Raw genomic sequence first — 18,701 nt, forward strand, 5'->3', positions numbered from 1 at the left:
TTCTCTCTCTCTCTCTCTCTCTCTCTCTCTCTCAGTGTGCCAACCACAGGAAGCAGCACGTTGCTAGCATGCAATGCTGTCACTGTGCAATTTAAAAGAAAATGCATACCCCCCCCCCCCACACACACACACACACACACTCACTCACATTCACATTCTACCCCAAACCCTCTAAACACACCACACACAACACACACACTCAAAATACACAGACTCCACACACACACACACATATACACACACAGGTGTTATAATCAGTATGATCAGTCCTCACACTCGTGCTCTTATGTCTGTCAGCAGCACAGCAATATAATATACATATTCTGTCACTTTCACCCAAAAACCAAACTTCCAAAATCTCAGAATATCACCCAAAATAGCAGCTTTGCAACAAGAGATGCAAAAAAACTGCTTAACTTTCAATGAAAGTCAACGAAAAAGGTTTTTTTTTTTAAAAAAAAGAGAATTTCTATTGGTCTGATTTTCTTTTTAAAAGATTTCATGTATAGAACTACAATTACGAAAAGAACATAAATTACACCTACGATTTCTTCATTCTAACATTTTATTGGTAATGTAATGATTTATTGATATATTACTATATGTAAATATGAAAATAAACATTATGCAATTTTATTCCATTTTCATTTAATTTCTTTTGTTCTATTTAAGGCTACCAAGAAAGAAACTGTGTGTGTGTGTGTGTGTTTGTGTGTGTGTGTGTGTGTGTGTGTGTGTGTGTGTGTGTGTGTGTGTGTGTGTGTGTGTGTGTGTGTGTGTGTGTTTGTATGTGTGTATGTGTGTGTGTGTGTGTGTGTGTGTGTGTACAGGCATGTGACTGTTCCCTTTAGTTCCCTTTATTTTTATTGATAAATTGATATGTTGTGATATGTAATTTGTAAAGTCAGTTGCTTTAAATAAATAAAAAGAAAATCAGTAATTGTAGTTCTCTTTCCATTTTGTTCTATTTAAAGATACCAAGAAAGGTACTGTGCGTGTGTGTGTGTGTGTTCTCTTCTTTTACCAGTCTAGCCAAACAGCCAGGAGTCTCTCACACACTCACACTGCACTGCACACCAGACTCTCTCTCTCTCTCTCTCTCTCCCTCTCTCTTATCCACTGGTGATAACAATGCTGTCACCAAGGTAACATTACGGCTCATCATTTTCTCTGATCCCTCAACAAATACTCCATATAATTCTATCAGGGCGGCGGAAATGTCAAATGTTATTTGTCTTTATGGAGCTCTATCTCTATCTCTCTCTCACTCTATCTCTTTATCTCTCTCTCTCTCTCCCTTTCTCTCTCTCCAGCAGTCAGACAGACAGAAGGAGGAAAGTGAGACCTGAGGAGTAAATAGCTGAGATTCCAGTCCATCACATCCCAAACACTCAAACACCTCACTGAGCTTCACTCACTTCAGTTCATTTAATATATTTCTATTCTTAAAACTCATTTAACATCTACAGCCTAAAACCTCTATATCTCAAAAAACAGAACAAATAACCCAGAAAAAAGCTTCTTATCCTTCAATACATTTAATTTCCAGTCATTTTCGAAACATTTCTATTGGTCCATTCATCCCAAAATTCGGAGACAATGTAAAGAACGACTGCCAACTGAGAATGTTTATATTTTTTGTATTGTAATATACATTATGTATCCTATATTGTAACCTAGGTAATTAGGTTATCATTTACTATATATATTAGGTATATTGTTTTTTTCAAAGTCGTTAAATATAAAATAGACCCTTAAATTTGTCGATGTGAAAAGATTATATTATACTAAGTCATTTTGGAGCACTCCTATTGGTCCATTTTTGTGAAACTTGAACAGAATGTCAAAAGTGTTAAAAGTGAAAGACAGTGAAAAAGTAAAAGCACACAGACTTTTGATCTTTTTTTAGATTGTAGTGTCATTTGAGGTATGTTGAGTTAAAACAAGCAGAAATTTACTAATGCGTCATTAACAAGTAATAATGTGTCCTGAATATGAATTAGATAGATAGATAGATAGATAGATAGATAGATAGATAGATAGATAGATAGATAGATAGATAGATAGATAGATAGATAGATAGATAGATAGATAGATAGATAGATAGATAGATAGATAGATAGATAGATAGATAGAGAATTTTGGAATATAGAAAATAGAAAAACGTCTAAACTTTTAATGGAGGTTATCATTTTCAAATTGAGATTCAATGAAAAGAAAAACAGTAAAAATGTAAAAAAAATAAAAAATAAATAAAAATTCCATTTGATTCCAAGTCAATTTAGATCGTTTTTCCATTGGTCCATTCACTATGGAATTTGGACACAGTGTAAAGAACAGCTGCCAGACTCATTTAATGAATAAAACAGACAAAAAAAGACAATAAAGACAAAAAATATGATGAAGATGACACCAAATATATGACAGCAAAGATACACACAAGTACGACATCCTCCTAAAAGCTAATTCTCTCTCTCTCTCTCTCTCTCTCTCTCTCTCTCTCGCTGTAAATGATAGATGCGAGCAGTTCCTGACGATGTCCTAATTTACCTAATAAGGCTAGATGAGTCAGAGTGCGCTCTAATAGGATTTCTGTTTGGTTGGTGTGAAGAACAAAACCACGGCAAATTGAGCATCTAAAAACGAACAAGTCACAATGCTGCTCTTAACATTTCCATTTTGGATGGGGACGCCATTGTCGCTGGGGCCCCGCTCTAATTCCACCAGACCTACGTACGGCTTTGTGCGGCTGAAAGGGGGAATGAAATTGCTGTTGACAGGTATTTGGCGGATCGGGAATACAGTCTGGCTTGTCGTGCTGCAAAAAAAAAAAAAAAAACGGAAAAAAAAAGACCTACAGATTTGTGCGTGACATAACGCCGCTTTCGCCGCCCAGCGCCAGTTTAGCGAAGTTTCGCTCGGCTCGTGCAGAGAGACTATCACCCTACAAACCCATCATTAACACTCTGTGCTGTCTGGCAGTGGTGTGCGACCAAAAGTATCGAGACTTTCCGCTTTTTCCCCTCCTTTTTTTCTACTTTTCTTTTTTTTCCTCCACTTTCTACTGCAGATAAAGGAGAAACGAAGTGGCATCGGCTCTTCAGCGACCAGCCGAGACCGAATCTGATAACGTTTAAACTTCAGACGTTTTCTGGACGTTTTCCTTCCCCCCATTGAGACCCATTGAGGCTAATTAAGACAACACACTACTTTTTTCTCTTTTTTTTCCTCTCTTTTTTTTAGGGTAAGCATTTCAGATTGTTTTTTACTAGTCCCATAAATTTCCCCGTTTAAATCTTGAAAGCCCTTTCTAATGCTGTCCAGATATAAAGATTTACCCCTGCGCCAATTAAAGCCATTCAGAGCTCTGCATGACTGTGTGTAGGAGTGTGTGTGTGTGAGAGTGTGTGAGTGTATGAGTGTGTGTGTGTATGAGTGTGTTGAGGAGAGTCTGTGGAGAATGAAAGCATGAAAGCCGTAGAAAAACTTTAATCAAACAATAAAAAAGCTGCAGTTTACTGTTTACTGTGAGCTTTTTTTTTCCTCTTTTTTTTTTTCCGTTTTTTTCCCAAGCTCTGGGACTCTAGGAGAAGCAGGATGCTGACTGAAACCATAGCTGAGCACTAAAAGATACAGGAGGATGATGCTGTGAGGAGAACATCAAGTTTGCACACATTGGTTCAGTCATTTAATTTGTGCAGCAAACAAAACAACGGACAGAAGGAAAAAAACCTTCATTGCCTTCAATGGAAGTCAATGTAAAACGATTTTATTTAAAGTCATTTTAGAGCATTTCTATTGGTCAGTTTAGCTTGAAACTCAAAGAGAATATAAAGAATGGAAGGTAGATCAAGATTATGTAAAAAAGTGAAAATGACGGAAAATGTCTGTAATCCGTAAAATTAGTTCACTTCATTTAATGTTTACACACAGGTGTGAATCTATATATATGTATAACTATTGTATATGTAACAGATTAGGAAGAGGTAAAAAATAGCTTTAAAAATGGATCAGGGGGATGCCAAGTTTGGACACATGCTATTTGAATAAGTAGATAGATATACAACCGAACTTTTCAGGAGAAGGAAAAAACCTTGATCACTTTCAATGGAAGTCAATGTAAAAAGATTTGAATCCAAGTCATTTTGGAGCAATTCTATAGATCCATTCAGCTTGAAACTCAATGACAATATAAAGAATGAAAGGTAGATATGTATTATGTGAAAAAGTAAAAATTACGGAAAATATCTGAAATCCGTAAAATTGGTTCACTTACTTTAAAACAAAATAGTACTAGTAACTGAGTGAAGCATATGTTTATACATGTGTGTATATACACAAATACATCTATGTAACATATACAGTTCAATCCAGTCACAACTGTAAATAAAGCAACCGTAGGTAATCCGTCATTTTTGGACTGTTCTATTGGTACTTTTAATGACTTTTATATTTGAGCCAAAAGTAAGGAAAATATTTAAGATTAAGGAAAAAAAATCATTACTGACTTCATAAAAGTCAATGTTTAATTCAACGTAAATTTTGGAGCATTTCTATTGGTCCTTTCACTTATGCAATTTGAGCAAAAAGTAAGGAAAATATTGCATATTGTGTGTATATACACACAAATAGACCTATTTAACGTATATATATATTCAGTTTAATCCAGTCCCCAATAGAGCAACTGTATGATGCAACTGTATGGTGTTATGTATATGTAATATATACATATATAACTATATGTAACAGAAAATGTTAAATAACCAAGTTTGGAAGCAAGTTTGGACACAATCTTTCAGGCCATTCGTTCAGGCAGCAAACTGAATAATAAACTGACAGATACACAAACAAATAAACAAGCAAACAAACAAACAAACAAACAAATACACAGAGCACAGAGGTAACGAGGCCCATGCCTCAGCAGCAGCAACACAAACAGCAGCACAAACAGCTCCACATGTCCGTCCGTCCGCTAGTCCGTCACGCGTGCGAAAGCGCCCGAGCAGGCCCTGGCACACTCACTCGCTCTCGCGCTCATCAAACACTCGCCACGCTGCTCGCAGGAATCTATCAGGAATTAATTAGGCTGTCATTAATCTGTAACCTACATTAAAACACTCAGAGCATCGGCACGCCGGAGCGCCCGAACACTAAAGGCACGAGCTGAGAAAACACCATCTCTACTGCTGCTGCTGCTGCTGCTGCTGCTCCCCTCCTCCAACAACCACCTCCACCTCCTCCTCCACCACGTCTCCTCCACCTCCTTCAGAGCTCAACCGTGGAGAGAAGATGATCCAGTCTGTATCTCATATCTCTGTATGTCTGTATTTGCATTGCCTAGTTTAAAATGACTGAGTAAATATTGAACACACACACTGACACACACACACACTCACAGCACACACACACTCACACTCACAGCACACACTGCTAAAAAGATCAGGCTCTGATTCTGACATGCACGCACGGACCCGGCTCTACTGCTTATAAAAAAACAAACAAGCCAGCGGAAATCAGCTGAACGGAAATTACGGAGCGGAAGTAAAGCGCTCAAATAACGAAACCAAACAACGACAACGTACACAGATACACGTTCCCTTATGCAACTTTACAGTAGATGTAAAAAAAATAAAGATTAATAAAGATTTAATTTCAGAGCATTTCTATTCATGCGTTTAATGTGAAATTTGAGTAAAAAAAAAAAGAAAAAGTAATTTTTTTAACATTTTGAACATTTCTACTGGTGCTTTCAATGTAAAATGCGAGCAAAAAGTAAGGAAAATATTAAAAATCTTAATTTCTGATTTCAATACAAGACGTCATTTTTGGAGCATTTCTATTGGTGCTTTCACTAATGAAATTTGAGAAAAAAGTCAGAAAAATATTCAAGATTAAAGAAAAAAAAAGCTTCATTACTGACTTTAAGAAAGTCAATGTAAAAAGGTTTAATTCAATTCGTGGAGCATTTCTATTTGTGCTTTCATTAGTAAAATTTGAGCAAAAAGTAAGTTAAATATTGCAGATTACGAAAAATAAAAACCTTCATTACTGACTTCTGAAAGTCAATGTAAAAAGGTTTAATGCAACGTCATTTTTGGAGCATTTCTATTGGTGCTTTTACTTGTGAAATTTAAGCAAAAAGTAAGGAAAATATTCAATATTAAAGAAAAAAGTCAATGTAAAAAGGTTTAATTCAACATCATTTTGAAGCATTTCTATTGGTCCATTGAGCTTGAAATTTGGAAACAACATAAAGAACAAATGGGAAAAATATGTCAAATAAATCTGTGAAAATAATTCACTATATATATATATGTATATGTGAATTTATATGTGAATAACTGTCTCAGATTCAAGAAAAAAAATAAGCTTTAAGAATTTTTGATGCAATATAAAAAAACACTACTAAAATGTAAAAAAAAATGCAAAAATTGACATGCATGCTTTTCTATGGGCAATTTCCATGTTGCAAATGTATAAGCGCACACACACACACACACACACACACACACACACACACAGAGACTGAACGCAGGCACAGTAAATGAAAGAAAAGAAAGCGCTCAAGTGACGACACTTGTGCACACCAAGTACACCAACTCATCCACACGTTGAGGTTGATTATGAGGCATCCAGAAGTCTACAGCTTTGCTTATAGCTCTCACAAATAATGTAGGCGTGAATGCAAAGCTCTGTGTGTGTGTGTGTGTGTGCGCGCGAGAGCAGATGAAGCTGTTCAAAGAATGAGAACAAATAGAAAATAGAGAGAAATTGAGAAAACAACACAATTTACAATCATACGTGGAAGTGGTGGTGTAATTAAAAAAGGAGAGAAAGAGACATATATTGAGAGAGGAAAGAGTGAGAGAGAGAGAGAGAGAGAGAGTGAGAGAGAGAGAGAGAGAGAGAATAAGAGAAGAAGAGGGAAATTAGTCTTCTTGCAGGTAAAATGAGATTAACACCAAGGCGTCCACTGGGAGCCAGTCTAAGCATTGCTAACCCTCTATCAGGAAATCTCATCAGGGAGGCATTACCTAATATTTTCATACGGAGAGAGAGAAGGAAGGGTATTACTACTGTATCACTTTCACCTGCTGCCTGAGAGAGAGAGAGAGAGAGAAAGAGAGACAGAGAGACAAAGAGAGAGAGAGATAGGGAGAGACCACCATACGCTAGGAACAGCTTAAAGAAACGCCTGCCAGGAGAGGCAGCTGTACTACATACAGGAAGCAATGAGAAGTGTTCCTAATGTTTTGGCACAACAATGCAGAACAAACAATGGTATGGTATAGTATGGCATGAAAATATATTGCAGATTATTGTGCATTATGCATGTGTGCATTATGCTGGGTTATATGTTTATTTGTTTTTTAATACAGTATGAATATATATATATATATATATATATATATATATATATATATGTGTATATATGTATGTCTAAAGCCTGCCATATATACTGTATGTCACATACTGTATATATCATTTTGACTTTTAATGGATGTCAGTGGAATTCAATTGGAAACAACTTAAACAATTTAAACAACAATTGACGAATTCAGATCAGAAAAAAATGAAATCCTTTATTTAAGTATTTTTTTTTATTAGGAGTTGGATGTATATGTTTACATATGAATATATGTGTATATGAATAAAGATGTATTCATATGTGTATATATTTGCGTATATCCAATAAAAGCACACAATTTATGTGTGCTATCATAACACACACACACATACAAACACACACACATACACATATATATATACACATATATAACACATGTACAAGTCAAAAGTCATTTTTAAGTGAGACTATTGCTCCATTAATCGTGAAATTTGGAGACTATACAAAGAGCAACTACAAGATTTATTTGATGTAAAAAAAAAGTGAAAAGTGTCAAACATCCATGTTTATTTTATCAGATTACTATATAAATATATTAAATTAGTTGGAGTTGGACCATGTATATATTTATATGTATGTGTATACATGTATCTATATGTATCTATATGTCTGCGTCCTATAATAACACGCACACGCATGCATACAAGCTCTGTAAGTTTTAATGGAAGTCAATGTATATATATATATATATATATATATATATATATATATATATATATATATAAATCAACTGACTAGTAAAGTCAAAAAAAGGGAAACAGAGCATAAATCCGTAATTTTGACAAACCATAAAGAACGACTACCAGATTTACGATTCACATTACGGCAAAAATAAATTTAAAAAATCACAAAAATTGACATGCAAGTGTTTTTGCACATATACACACCTTCACACACACACACACACACACATGAAGAAACATACACACACACACAGAAACACACAATCTGTGCAGCTCAGGAGGTTGCTGCAGTGTGTTTCCGTACTGAGGGGCACTCAGCCTTAAGCCAGCTGTGGGACGTCAAACGGCCCGGCCGCTAGTAAAAGCCTCGCAGCGTCGTAAATCAAACCGCCGCCAAAAAATACAGATAAAAAAAAAACACTAAAGAATCCGGCGTGGATATCAGCACACCGTCACACCGCCAGGATCCTGCTGCCTTTATATATTTTTACACTGACGGACAAGCGTGCACTCTTCCACCACCACATATAACATCACACACACGCAGAGAGAGATCGACATACACTTTATACAGTATATACACACACAATCTCTCTCTCTCTCTCTCTCTTTCTTTCTCTCTCTCTCTTTCTCTCTTTCTCTGCATGCAAACAAAAGGCACCTGAGAGCTGAAGGAGTGAATTTGCAAGCGTATTAATCAAAATCGCCAGGCAGACATTTTGTCCATTGTTAGCGGGGAGAGCGCGTTCTCCTGCGAGTCGCCGGCTTTTTTTTTTTTACGTCGCTGAGCCACATTTATTTATTTAGATAGCTGGAACAATGGGCCCTCACTCCAAACCGCCCTCAAGTTTCTGAGCCCACTTTATCACCCCGCTCCTCCCTCACTCAGCACTCAGCACTCACACCCATCCCGAGAGCAGCGCTGACGATCTGATTACTCACACTGCATTTGGGGTTTAGATCTGATTTTTACAGACAGGTTGAACATGTTCGTGACAACACGTGCATGCTGTTACTGTGTGGAAGCATGCCAAATACAAATACCTGAAATTAAAGCTATGATTTAAATGATTCAGATGAACAAAAAAAATGAATGATATATCACAGGATTTGGACATTTTACATGTATAAGCATGCAGTTACTATATAAATACAAATAAATAAATTGAATGATTGATGTATCACTATCAGTCCTTGCATAATTTCTCAGTATTTATTTAATTATTTATTTATTCTTTATAATGTGTGATTTATTGTTGTTTAATACATACAGTACTATTTAGTCAAAGTTATAAGAGAGATGCTGGATGCTAGATCTGATTGATTTGATTGGATTTGGACATATTTAAATGCAAATTATATATGTATATGAATGCATGTGCACGCAGCTCCTGTGTGGAAGCGTGCAATATACTGTAAACATATCTGAAATTAAAGATATGATTTAGGTAAACGACCATAAGCCACGACAGCAGTGACAACGCTGGATGTTCTGATTAGGTCTGAACATTTTTATTTTTTTTTTTACATCTTATATATATATATATCATTTATATGATGGTTTATATTTGTATGCTGAAGCATGCATTGAGAGTGTAGATAGAAATAGCTAAAATGAATATAAATGTTTGTTTATTCTTTATAACGCATAAACATTATATCATAATTAAATTAAAATTCATATACATATATAAATATAAATATATAGATATATATATCGCTGTTTGTACACTCTTTATCGTACGCTTCAGTCGTACATCTATGAGTATTTATTGTCATGACGGTGGTTGCTGCTAGATAAAAGTACGGAAGCATTTAGCATTTAGTGTAGAAGCATGCAATATGAAATGCGTTGAATTAATTAATGAAATGTATATAGTTGCATATAGTATAGCAATAGCATAGGGATGCTAGATGATTGATTGTCCTGATTTGATTGTTCTGATTTGATTTGTACATATATTTATACATGCATTTTTTTCTTTTACATTTACAGTAAGCATATGCATGCACGCAATATAAAAATCCTCATATACATCACTATGTATATTGATTCTTACTGTTTATTTATTCTTCCTAATGCTTGGTATAATACTTTTGCTGCTTATTTATGCTCTGATCGCTCTGATTTGATTTGCAATGCATTTCTGCATTTCTTTTACATGAATATAGTGCATATATTTCAATGCATAAGCATGCAGTAATAGTGTAAAAGTGTGCAATGCATAAATACCTCTCTCTCTTTCTTCTCTATAAATCTCATTTTGTTGGTTTAAACGTGTCTAAAAGTTAATATGCACCGCAGAAGAACACCCAGAGAGCACAGAGAGATGGAGGAAAAGAGAGAGAAAAGGAGAGAAAAGAGAGATAGAGAGAGGAAAAGAGAGAAAGAGAGAGAGGCTAAGAGATTGTGAGTGTCGCACGACCAGCTGCTGCTGTGAGACGTTGACAGTTTGATGTAAACTTATGCCTGTTAATGGTGATATCATCTGAAACATCTATGCAGAGTCGTCAAAAGCCACCGCCCAGAAGTTCAGTCAACTAAACACCCCCCTCTACACGCACACACACACACACACACACACACACACACACACACTCCTCTCCTACACTCCTCCCCCCACCTCCCCCACGTCCCCGACCCCCTCCTTCTATAGATCATTTAGGAAATATGTTTTTACAGTTTTTTCTCAGCTCCCCGTCTCTCTCTCTCTCTCTTTCTCTCACACACACACACTCTTACACACACACACACCCTGCCACAGACTTAGAGCTCCCCCTAGCAGGTCTGATCCAGCAAGCCCGGCTCAGGCCCCGGCTCAGGCCCCGGCTCCGGCGGGAGAGCAGCGGAACGGAATAAAAGAGGGAGGAAGAAAAAAAGAGTCAGGAGGCCACAGACTCGCCTTTAACAGCCTGCAAACAAAACGTCCCCAACAAAGACAAGTTCAGACACATGGAGACACCCTCACCGATGCTTCCTAAAGCTCTCCGGAGCTGCCTGAACATCTCTGCACCAGCCTCCATTACTCAAAAGCTCTTTTAAAGATCATCCCTGCAGGTTAAAATCTCTCACCTACAGGCTGGATATGCAACAATACACCTAAATATTTTTTGTATTTTTTTAATCTATAAAACAATTGACTTATGCAAAAAATGACTTATGTATCAGTGTCAGTGTGTCACTGCGAGTTACATGTATTACATAAATATGTGTGGAGAAAAGAAAAAATTGAACTTTGCTTATTATTAACTAAATGTAGACCTCATTTTTAACATGACATTGAACAAGGTAACAAACGCACAACAAAAAAACAAAAAAAAAACTCTTAAAAAAATAAAAGGCATTGTTGAAAAGAAAAATATATTTAAAAAAAAAACACATGTACTAAAACGTCAATCCACGCCAAATTTTCTAAAATTTTCTAAAAAAAACTATTTAAGAAAAAAAAAAAAAAAACTGAAGCGTTTTTGGCCCACGGAAAATAGAAAATAGTCCCACGCTTTCGTCTCATTTCCTTCATTTTCATTTGAGATTTTGAGCACGCATCAAAGCGTACCAACAAAGAAAAACATGCTACGCTTTCACAATTTTCATTCAAACTAAACTAAATTTAAAAAGAGAAAAAAGAAAAAAAGCAATTTTTAAAAAAATTGCTCAATTTTTAACTGCGATAAACCACTAAACCACTTTCCCTCCATCCATAACGCTGAAGCGCATGTCTGATAATCTGATCGTTTATCTGACAAAAAAAATGAGAAAAAAGGAAGATCTGTGAGTAAGACAGTGACCTTAAACATGAACACATGAACACATGCAGCTCTAGATAGAAAAAAAAAAAGAGAAAAAGGAAAAAATCTGCTAATAAATGAGATTATAGTGTCGTTTTTTCAGTGTGTTTTTTATGTGCAGTCCTTGTTAAAGAGCTGTCTAAAGTTTCCAAGATGCTCTGACAGACATACCCAACACCCACACACACACACACACTGATCACGTTACACACACAAGAGTGTGTGAGTGTGTGTCATTTATATATATATATATATATGTGTATATATATATATATATATATATATATATATATATATATATATATATATATATATACACACACACACACACACACACACATAACCTCCACAGCTCTAAGAGCCAGTAAAACCAGTGATGTGCAGCAGTGCAAACTTTTCTGTCACTCAGGCCGAGAGCACATATGAATTAACTGGCTACTGAACTGCTCACACACACACACACACACACACACACACACTCACACACTCACACAAAAATCGCCTATTACTGACATGGGGTAATCCAGCAAAGACACGCGGTTAACAGAATCTAAATACCGCAGAATACATGCTGACTAGCACACATTACACACACACACACACACTCTTGCATGCACAGACAGACACACAGACATCCACACACACACACACACACACACACACACACACACACACACTCAGACTTTCTCTCACACTCTTACACACCCCATAAAGAGCCCACACTATTTCAGACCCCCACACTGCCCACACTGTCGTTTAAACTAAAAATGGGCAACGTCTTCTACAGTATTCATACACACAGACAAAAGTGCTACCTGTCTGTCTATAAATATATATGTCTGCCTGTAGATATTTGTGTATATAGATAAATAGATAGCTAGACCGACAGATAGATCCATTTATATATACATATATACTGTACACACACACACACACACACACACACACACACACAGGTGTATGTATTTATGTTTGTAAATGCTTTTCATCATATACCTTTTTAGACTATGCACATATATATATGAACAAAAATAGATAGATAGATAGATAGATAGATAGATAGATAGATAGATAGATAGATAGATAGATAGATAGATAGATAGATAGATAGATAGATAGATAGATAGATAGATAGCGTTCTTAACTTTCAGTAAAAGTCAATGTAAAAACAGTTTATTTCAGGTAATTTTGGAGATTTTCTATTGGTCCGTTCAACAAGAAACTTTGAGACAGTGTAAAGGACAGTTCAAATATGTGTGCCTTAAAATTATGTAAAGACATAAAAATAAAAAAATAAAAAAGGAAAATACTTGTTTTTCATTGGACAGTGACAATATGTATATGTATAGGTGTATAGGTGTATAGATATATAGTTATATTTATATGTATATGATATGTGTTTTTATATTTATAGGGGTATAGGTATATAAGTATATAGGTATATGTATATGTATAGGGGTATAGGTATATAAGTATATAGGTATATGTATATGTATAGGGGTATAGGTATATAAGTATATAGGTATATGTATAGGGGTATAGGTATATAAGTATATAGGTATATGTATATGTATAGGGGTATAGGTATATAAGTATATAGGTATATGTATATGTATAGGGGTATAGGTATATAAGTATATAGGTATATGTATATGTATAGGGGTATAGGTATATAAGTATATAGGTATATGTATATGTATAGGGGTATAGGTATATAAGTATATAGGTATATTTATATATGTATATGATTTGTATGTGTGTCTCTATAGACGTCTATTTAGTCTACATGCCAAGCAATGAACAAAAACCTTTAAGACATCTGTCTCCACACCAGTCCTCACTCCCTCACTCTTCCTATCTCTTTCTCTATTTCTCTCTCTATCTATCTATCTCTCTATCTATCTTTCTCTCTCTTTCTCTCTGTTACACGTGAAGTCCTTGAGGAGAACAATGAACTGTGAGGAAGAACACACTCCTGAGCTCAGATATCAGAAATGTGCCAGCAGCAGCCGGCTGGCATGATCACCCCTGTGCCTGTGTTAAACACACACACACACACACACACACACACACACACACACACACACACAGTTCCTCACAATCTCATTTATTTTACTGGATCCTCAACTAAACTGCCTTCGACTTACTGTGCTGCTTATAGGTGTACAGTAAGAAAGAGTCTCTCTCTCTCTCTCTCTTTCCTTCTCTTTCTCTGTCTCTCTCTCTCTCTCTTTCTCTCTCTCTCTTTCTCTCTCTCTGCATGTGTGTGTATGTGTGTGTGTGTACCTACCCCCACTCTCTCTCTCTCTCTCTCTCTCTCTCTCTATCCCTCTTAAGAAAAAAACTGAAACTCTTGATGTCTGTTTTGGTGACTACTGCGGTGTGTATGTACGTGTGTAAGTCAGTGTGTATATATGTGTGTGTAAGTCAGTGTGTGTGTGTGTGTGTGTGTGTGTGTGTGTGTGTGTGTGAGAAAAGGACAGAGGCTTGAGAGTTCCTCGGTGTAATCGGAGCGTTTTGATCCGAAGGCCAAATTAGTTACAGCAGAAATCATACAAACTAGAAGAGCACGACTGATCAAGCTGATGGACCAATAGATAGATAATAGATATATAGTGTTTCTGTATCATCGTGGATGTTGTCATGCAAAGCCATTTATATATACATATGTACACATCATCTATAGGGCTGTTATAGCTGTTAATAGTGTTTATATAAGAATAGTGTTTAATAAAGAATGGTGCTGATGCTGAATGTGGACAGAAATATGCAAAACACATATAAAACTGTCCATTCTGAGCTGCAAAATGATGTAAAATTTGTGTATGGCATGTCAGATCACTTTTGCAAAATGTTTAGGTGCAAAAAAAAAACAGCTAAATTCATGCCTATTAAAAGTAAAATCATAAAATCAGCTGCATGCAAAATGACTGAATGCACACACAAAAAAAGATGCACAATTAAAGTTCAAATAAAGTGGCATTAAATCAATGGAATGCAAAATGTTTAAAATATAAAAAAAGAGTGTGTCAAATCAACGATGCAAAATTAAAATTAAAGTTAAATTGCGAAATAACAGAGCTAAATTAAAGCCCATCAAAAGTGCCATCAGATCAACGGCATTCAAAGTGTTTAAATGTAAAAAAATACAAATGTATAAAAAAAACAGTGTGTCAAATAAACAACGCGAAACGTCAAAGTGCAAAATACCAGAGCTAAATTAACGCCCATCAAAAGTGTCATCAAATCAACGGCATGCAAAACGTTCAAAATGCAGGAATTAATCAAAAAACGAAAGAGACATCAATCAAATTTGGCAGTAAAACGACGCAAAGTGGAGGAAAAAAAAAAGCTGCACATGCGTATACGCGTAAAGAAAGCGATTAGGCCGTTAGAGAGTGAAAGAACGGTGTGTGGGAAGAGAAGAAGAAGAAGAAGAAGAAGAAGAAGGAGCGTACACTGTCCTAACTCTTCTGCACAGCACAAAGCAGATTGGGTGGCATTACATCACTGCGTTCTGCTCTCTGTTATGAATTAGTGGGATTAGGTTAGAAGACTGTGCTTAAATACTTAAATAGTGGAATATAGAACGAGAAAAAACAACAAAGCCTTTGAAGTGCTTGTTTGTTTGTTTGTTAGTTCCACGCCCCACGGATTAAATATTAAAATAGGGCTAAAAATATATAATCTGGATAATTAAAATAACACATCATTGGTGGTCAAGTAGGTGGTCTGGTGTGATATATATATATATATATATATATATATATATATATATATATATATATATATATATATATATATATATATATATATACATCAATTGTATAGGCTTGTGTATAGCTAATACACTTATACACAGTATATAGATACCGTATTGTTTCTCTTTTATCTATTAAAGAAGGAAAAGTCTATGATAATCATTATAGCTTTGCAAAAAATATACATATATACATATACACCTATGCTGATGATGATTATCACTATAGAATTGTATTTAAAACAGATATACACATACAGTATATAGATATAAATGCCAAAAGTCCAATATATACACAATGCAATAAATGTTGCATTAATTTAGAGGTTATAAGGTGCATAAATAAAAATATAAAAATATATATAAATATTTAAATATATAAATATTATCGTTAAGCTTTTTTTTCAGCTTTATTTTAAAATAAAAAAAGCAGCCCTTTCGCTTGCCCTTGACCCTCGCTGTGTTGTGCAGCGTCCCGCGCATGCACTTACGACTGCACCTACAGCTGCAGATCTGCAGGTTTGCATGCATTTTTTAAAGCTGGATTTAGCGTTAAGGTTTAAGCTGTGCCGATATGCAAAAGCAGGCCTGCAGCCTCTGCATGTTGCAAAGCTAAATATGCACAAATACAAATATATAAATAAAGATATGTCTATGCACAAATTAAAAAATAATAAAAATAATTTAAAAGTAAGATAAAAATGATTGCATTTAATTAAATGCATGCATTTCTTCGCTGATAAGTTACGTTAACCCGCAGGAACCTCTCTGGCTCTGATCAACGTTAAATAAATGAGCTCCAGCTCCTCCACTACAGTGCCCATTCAGAGGGCAGCTGCCAGCTTAATACCTACTACAGCAAGCCTGCAGATGACCCTCACGCTCCCACTGGAAGAGCTGTTGCTCTGGAGATAGATAAGTACTCCAAAATCTGCTAAAACTGCATTAAAACCTCTCTTTTTCTCTCTTTCTCTCTCTCTCTTTCACTCTATCTCTCTCTCTCCCTCTGTGATAAACTGCAGCAGATCAAACCTGCAGATTAACACTGAGTAGCAGCAACACACACTAATACTTAATCCTGAATACGCTAATCATACAGTAATAAACTAATAACCTCAAGTAAACGGAGCTTAAAGTAAATGAAGGACTCTCATGCAGTGCAAGTGTGCATTAAGTGTGCATTAATAGCAGCAGCTTAAAATTATAAGGAATAATTAAATTGTGAGGCTTTGAAAAATGCATGTTTTACATAAATATATATATATATATTTCTAAGTTGTTTTTAATGATGCACATTTGAAAATGCACATTTCTCAATTTTTTTTGAAGTAATATAATTTAAAATGCTGTTCTTTAAAATGTGGCTTAAAAAATATATAAAGCTTAAAAAGTCATTCTGTTTAAAATGTAAGATTTAAAATTAACTATTACTAGGAATATATACAATATGTCCAAAAATAAGAAATACAGAAAAGCAATAAAACTTAAAAAGTACTGAAAAAGTGGATTTGGTACTTTTTTTTCCCTCAGTTAAAACCCTAAAGCATGTTTTTCTCTCTTTATCTTTATCTTTATTTATATCTATCTTTCTATCTTTCTATATCCCTTACTTTCTTTTATCTTCTTTTATCTTACTTATTATAAAAAACTTACTAAAAGCACATAAAACAAGCTTCATCCTCACTTAAGGTGCAGATTCAGTTTTAATTATGGTATTTAAGAAAATTATTTTAAAAAATTGCAAACAAAAAATAGAGGTGCTTACTTTCACACACTTATTCTCTCACACGCTTAAACACACACACACACTTACACACACACACTCTACATAAACAACAGCACAACAGCAGTGCTATTACTACTAACACTGCTACTGCCTACTACTACTACTGTTACTCCTGTTACTCCTGTTACTATTATTACTACTAAAACACTGTCATACCAGGTAAAGTATTTTTTTAGCTTTTAGGTTTTTTTTTAGGTTTAGTTTGTTACAAACAGTTTCTAACCTGTGTAGCCTTAATGTAGATAACCAATCAATCAAACGTACCCTAAAATTAGGACCCATCAGGTTTTAATCAAATGTGCCTGCTTTAAAAAAAAGTATAAAAAAGTATAAATTGTAAATAAAGTGTAAAATAAAATATATTGTATATATAGTACTCATATATTTCTTAACCTTATTTAAAAGAGAATGAAGACAGACTTTTGAAGTGCCAGTTTTTTGTGTGTTTTTTGTCATTTCTGAGTGTTTTACTACTATTGCTACTATTCCTAACTGTGTATTCGGTATAGTATAGTGTATAATACTGTTTATATAATATATAGTAGAGTATAGAGTATAGAGTATATAGAGTATAGTGTATAGCCCAGAGGGTACTCACGCGTCCTGCTCTCTCTCTGCGACAGATGCTGAGGGTTTCCCTGCTTGCGACGGGACATTGCCCTGGCATTTACACTGGCATCGCCCGGAGACGGTGCACAACGGATGGCGAGGTGGCCTCTCCTCCTCCTCCTCTTTCTCTTCCTCTTCCTCTTATTTCTCCTCTTCTTTCTCTTCTTTCTCCTTTCTCTCTCTCCTTTCCTTCTTCTTTTCTCTCCTCTCCTCCTGACTTTGTGTGTTTTTTTTAGTTTGTTTTATTCAATCGTTCTTCTTTTTAAAAAGAAATAGGCTTTTTTAAAAAAATAAGGGGCAGCCCTGGCACCAACAGCAGTGGCAGCAGTAGTGGCAGTGGCAGTGGCAGTACAAAGGAAAAAAAGTAAATAAGCAGAATACAGAGAGAGAGAGGTAAAGAAAGAAAGAGATGGATAGGTAGAAAGAGAAAGTGTGTGAAATACACAGATAGAAAGAGAGAGAGAAAAAGATGAATAGCTATATAGCTGTTGCAGTAGTAGTAGTAGTAGTAGTTGTAGTCTTAGTACAGGGTCTTTTCTTTTTCTTTCCTTTTCTCGTTTCTTCTCTTCTCTTTTCTCTTCTTTTCTTTTCTCTCTGTTTTCTTTCTCTGTTTTTCGCCAGGTACCCCCACACTCAAAAGCAGCAAAATCAGAGTGTCACAAGCAC

At 35.4% G+C, this 18,701-nt stretch overlaps 1 protein-coding gene across 2 annotated transcripts in view; it reads right to left on the minus strand.

Annotated features, from left to right (window-relative positions):
• bcl11ba (BAF chromatin remodeling complex subunit BCL11B a) overlaps nt 1–18,276 on the minus strand; it is a 98,456-nt gene extending 80,180 nt beyond the window's left edge. Inside the window, exon 1 of one of the 2 annotated variants that reach the window (XM_049464132.1) lies at nt 18,025–18,276. In XM_049464132.1, the coding sequence (XP_049320089.1) occupies nt 18,025–18,082 (58 nt within the window). In that variant the 5' untranslated portion in view covers nt 18,083–18,276. The remainder of the gene's footprint in view (nt 1–18,024) is intronic. The other variant, XM_022673271.2, reaches the window with a different exon arrangement.
• Between the last annotated feature and the right edge of the window lie 425 nt (nt 18,277–18,701).

Source organism: Astyanax mexicanus, chromosome 14 (assembly GCF_023375975.1).
Source record: "Astyanax mexicanus isolate ESR-SI-001 chromosome 14, AstMex3_surface, whole genome shotgun sequence".
Classification (NCBI taxonomy): domain Eukaryota; kingdom Metazoa; phylum Chordata; class Actinopteri; order Characiformes; family Acestrorhamphidae; genus Astyanax; species Astyanax mexicanus.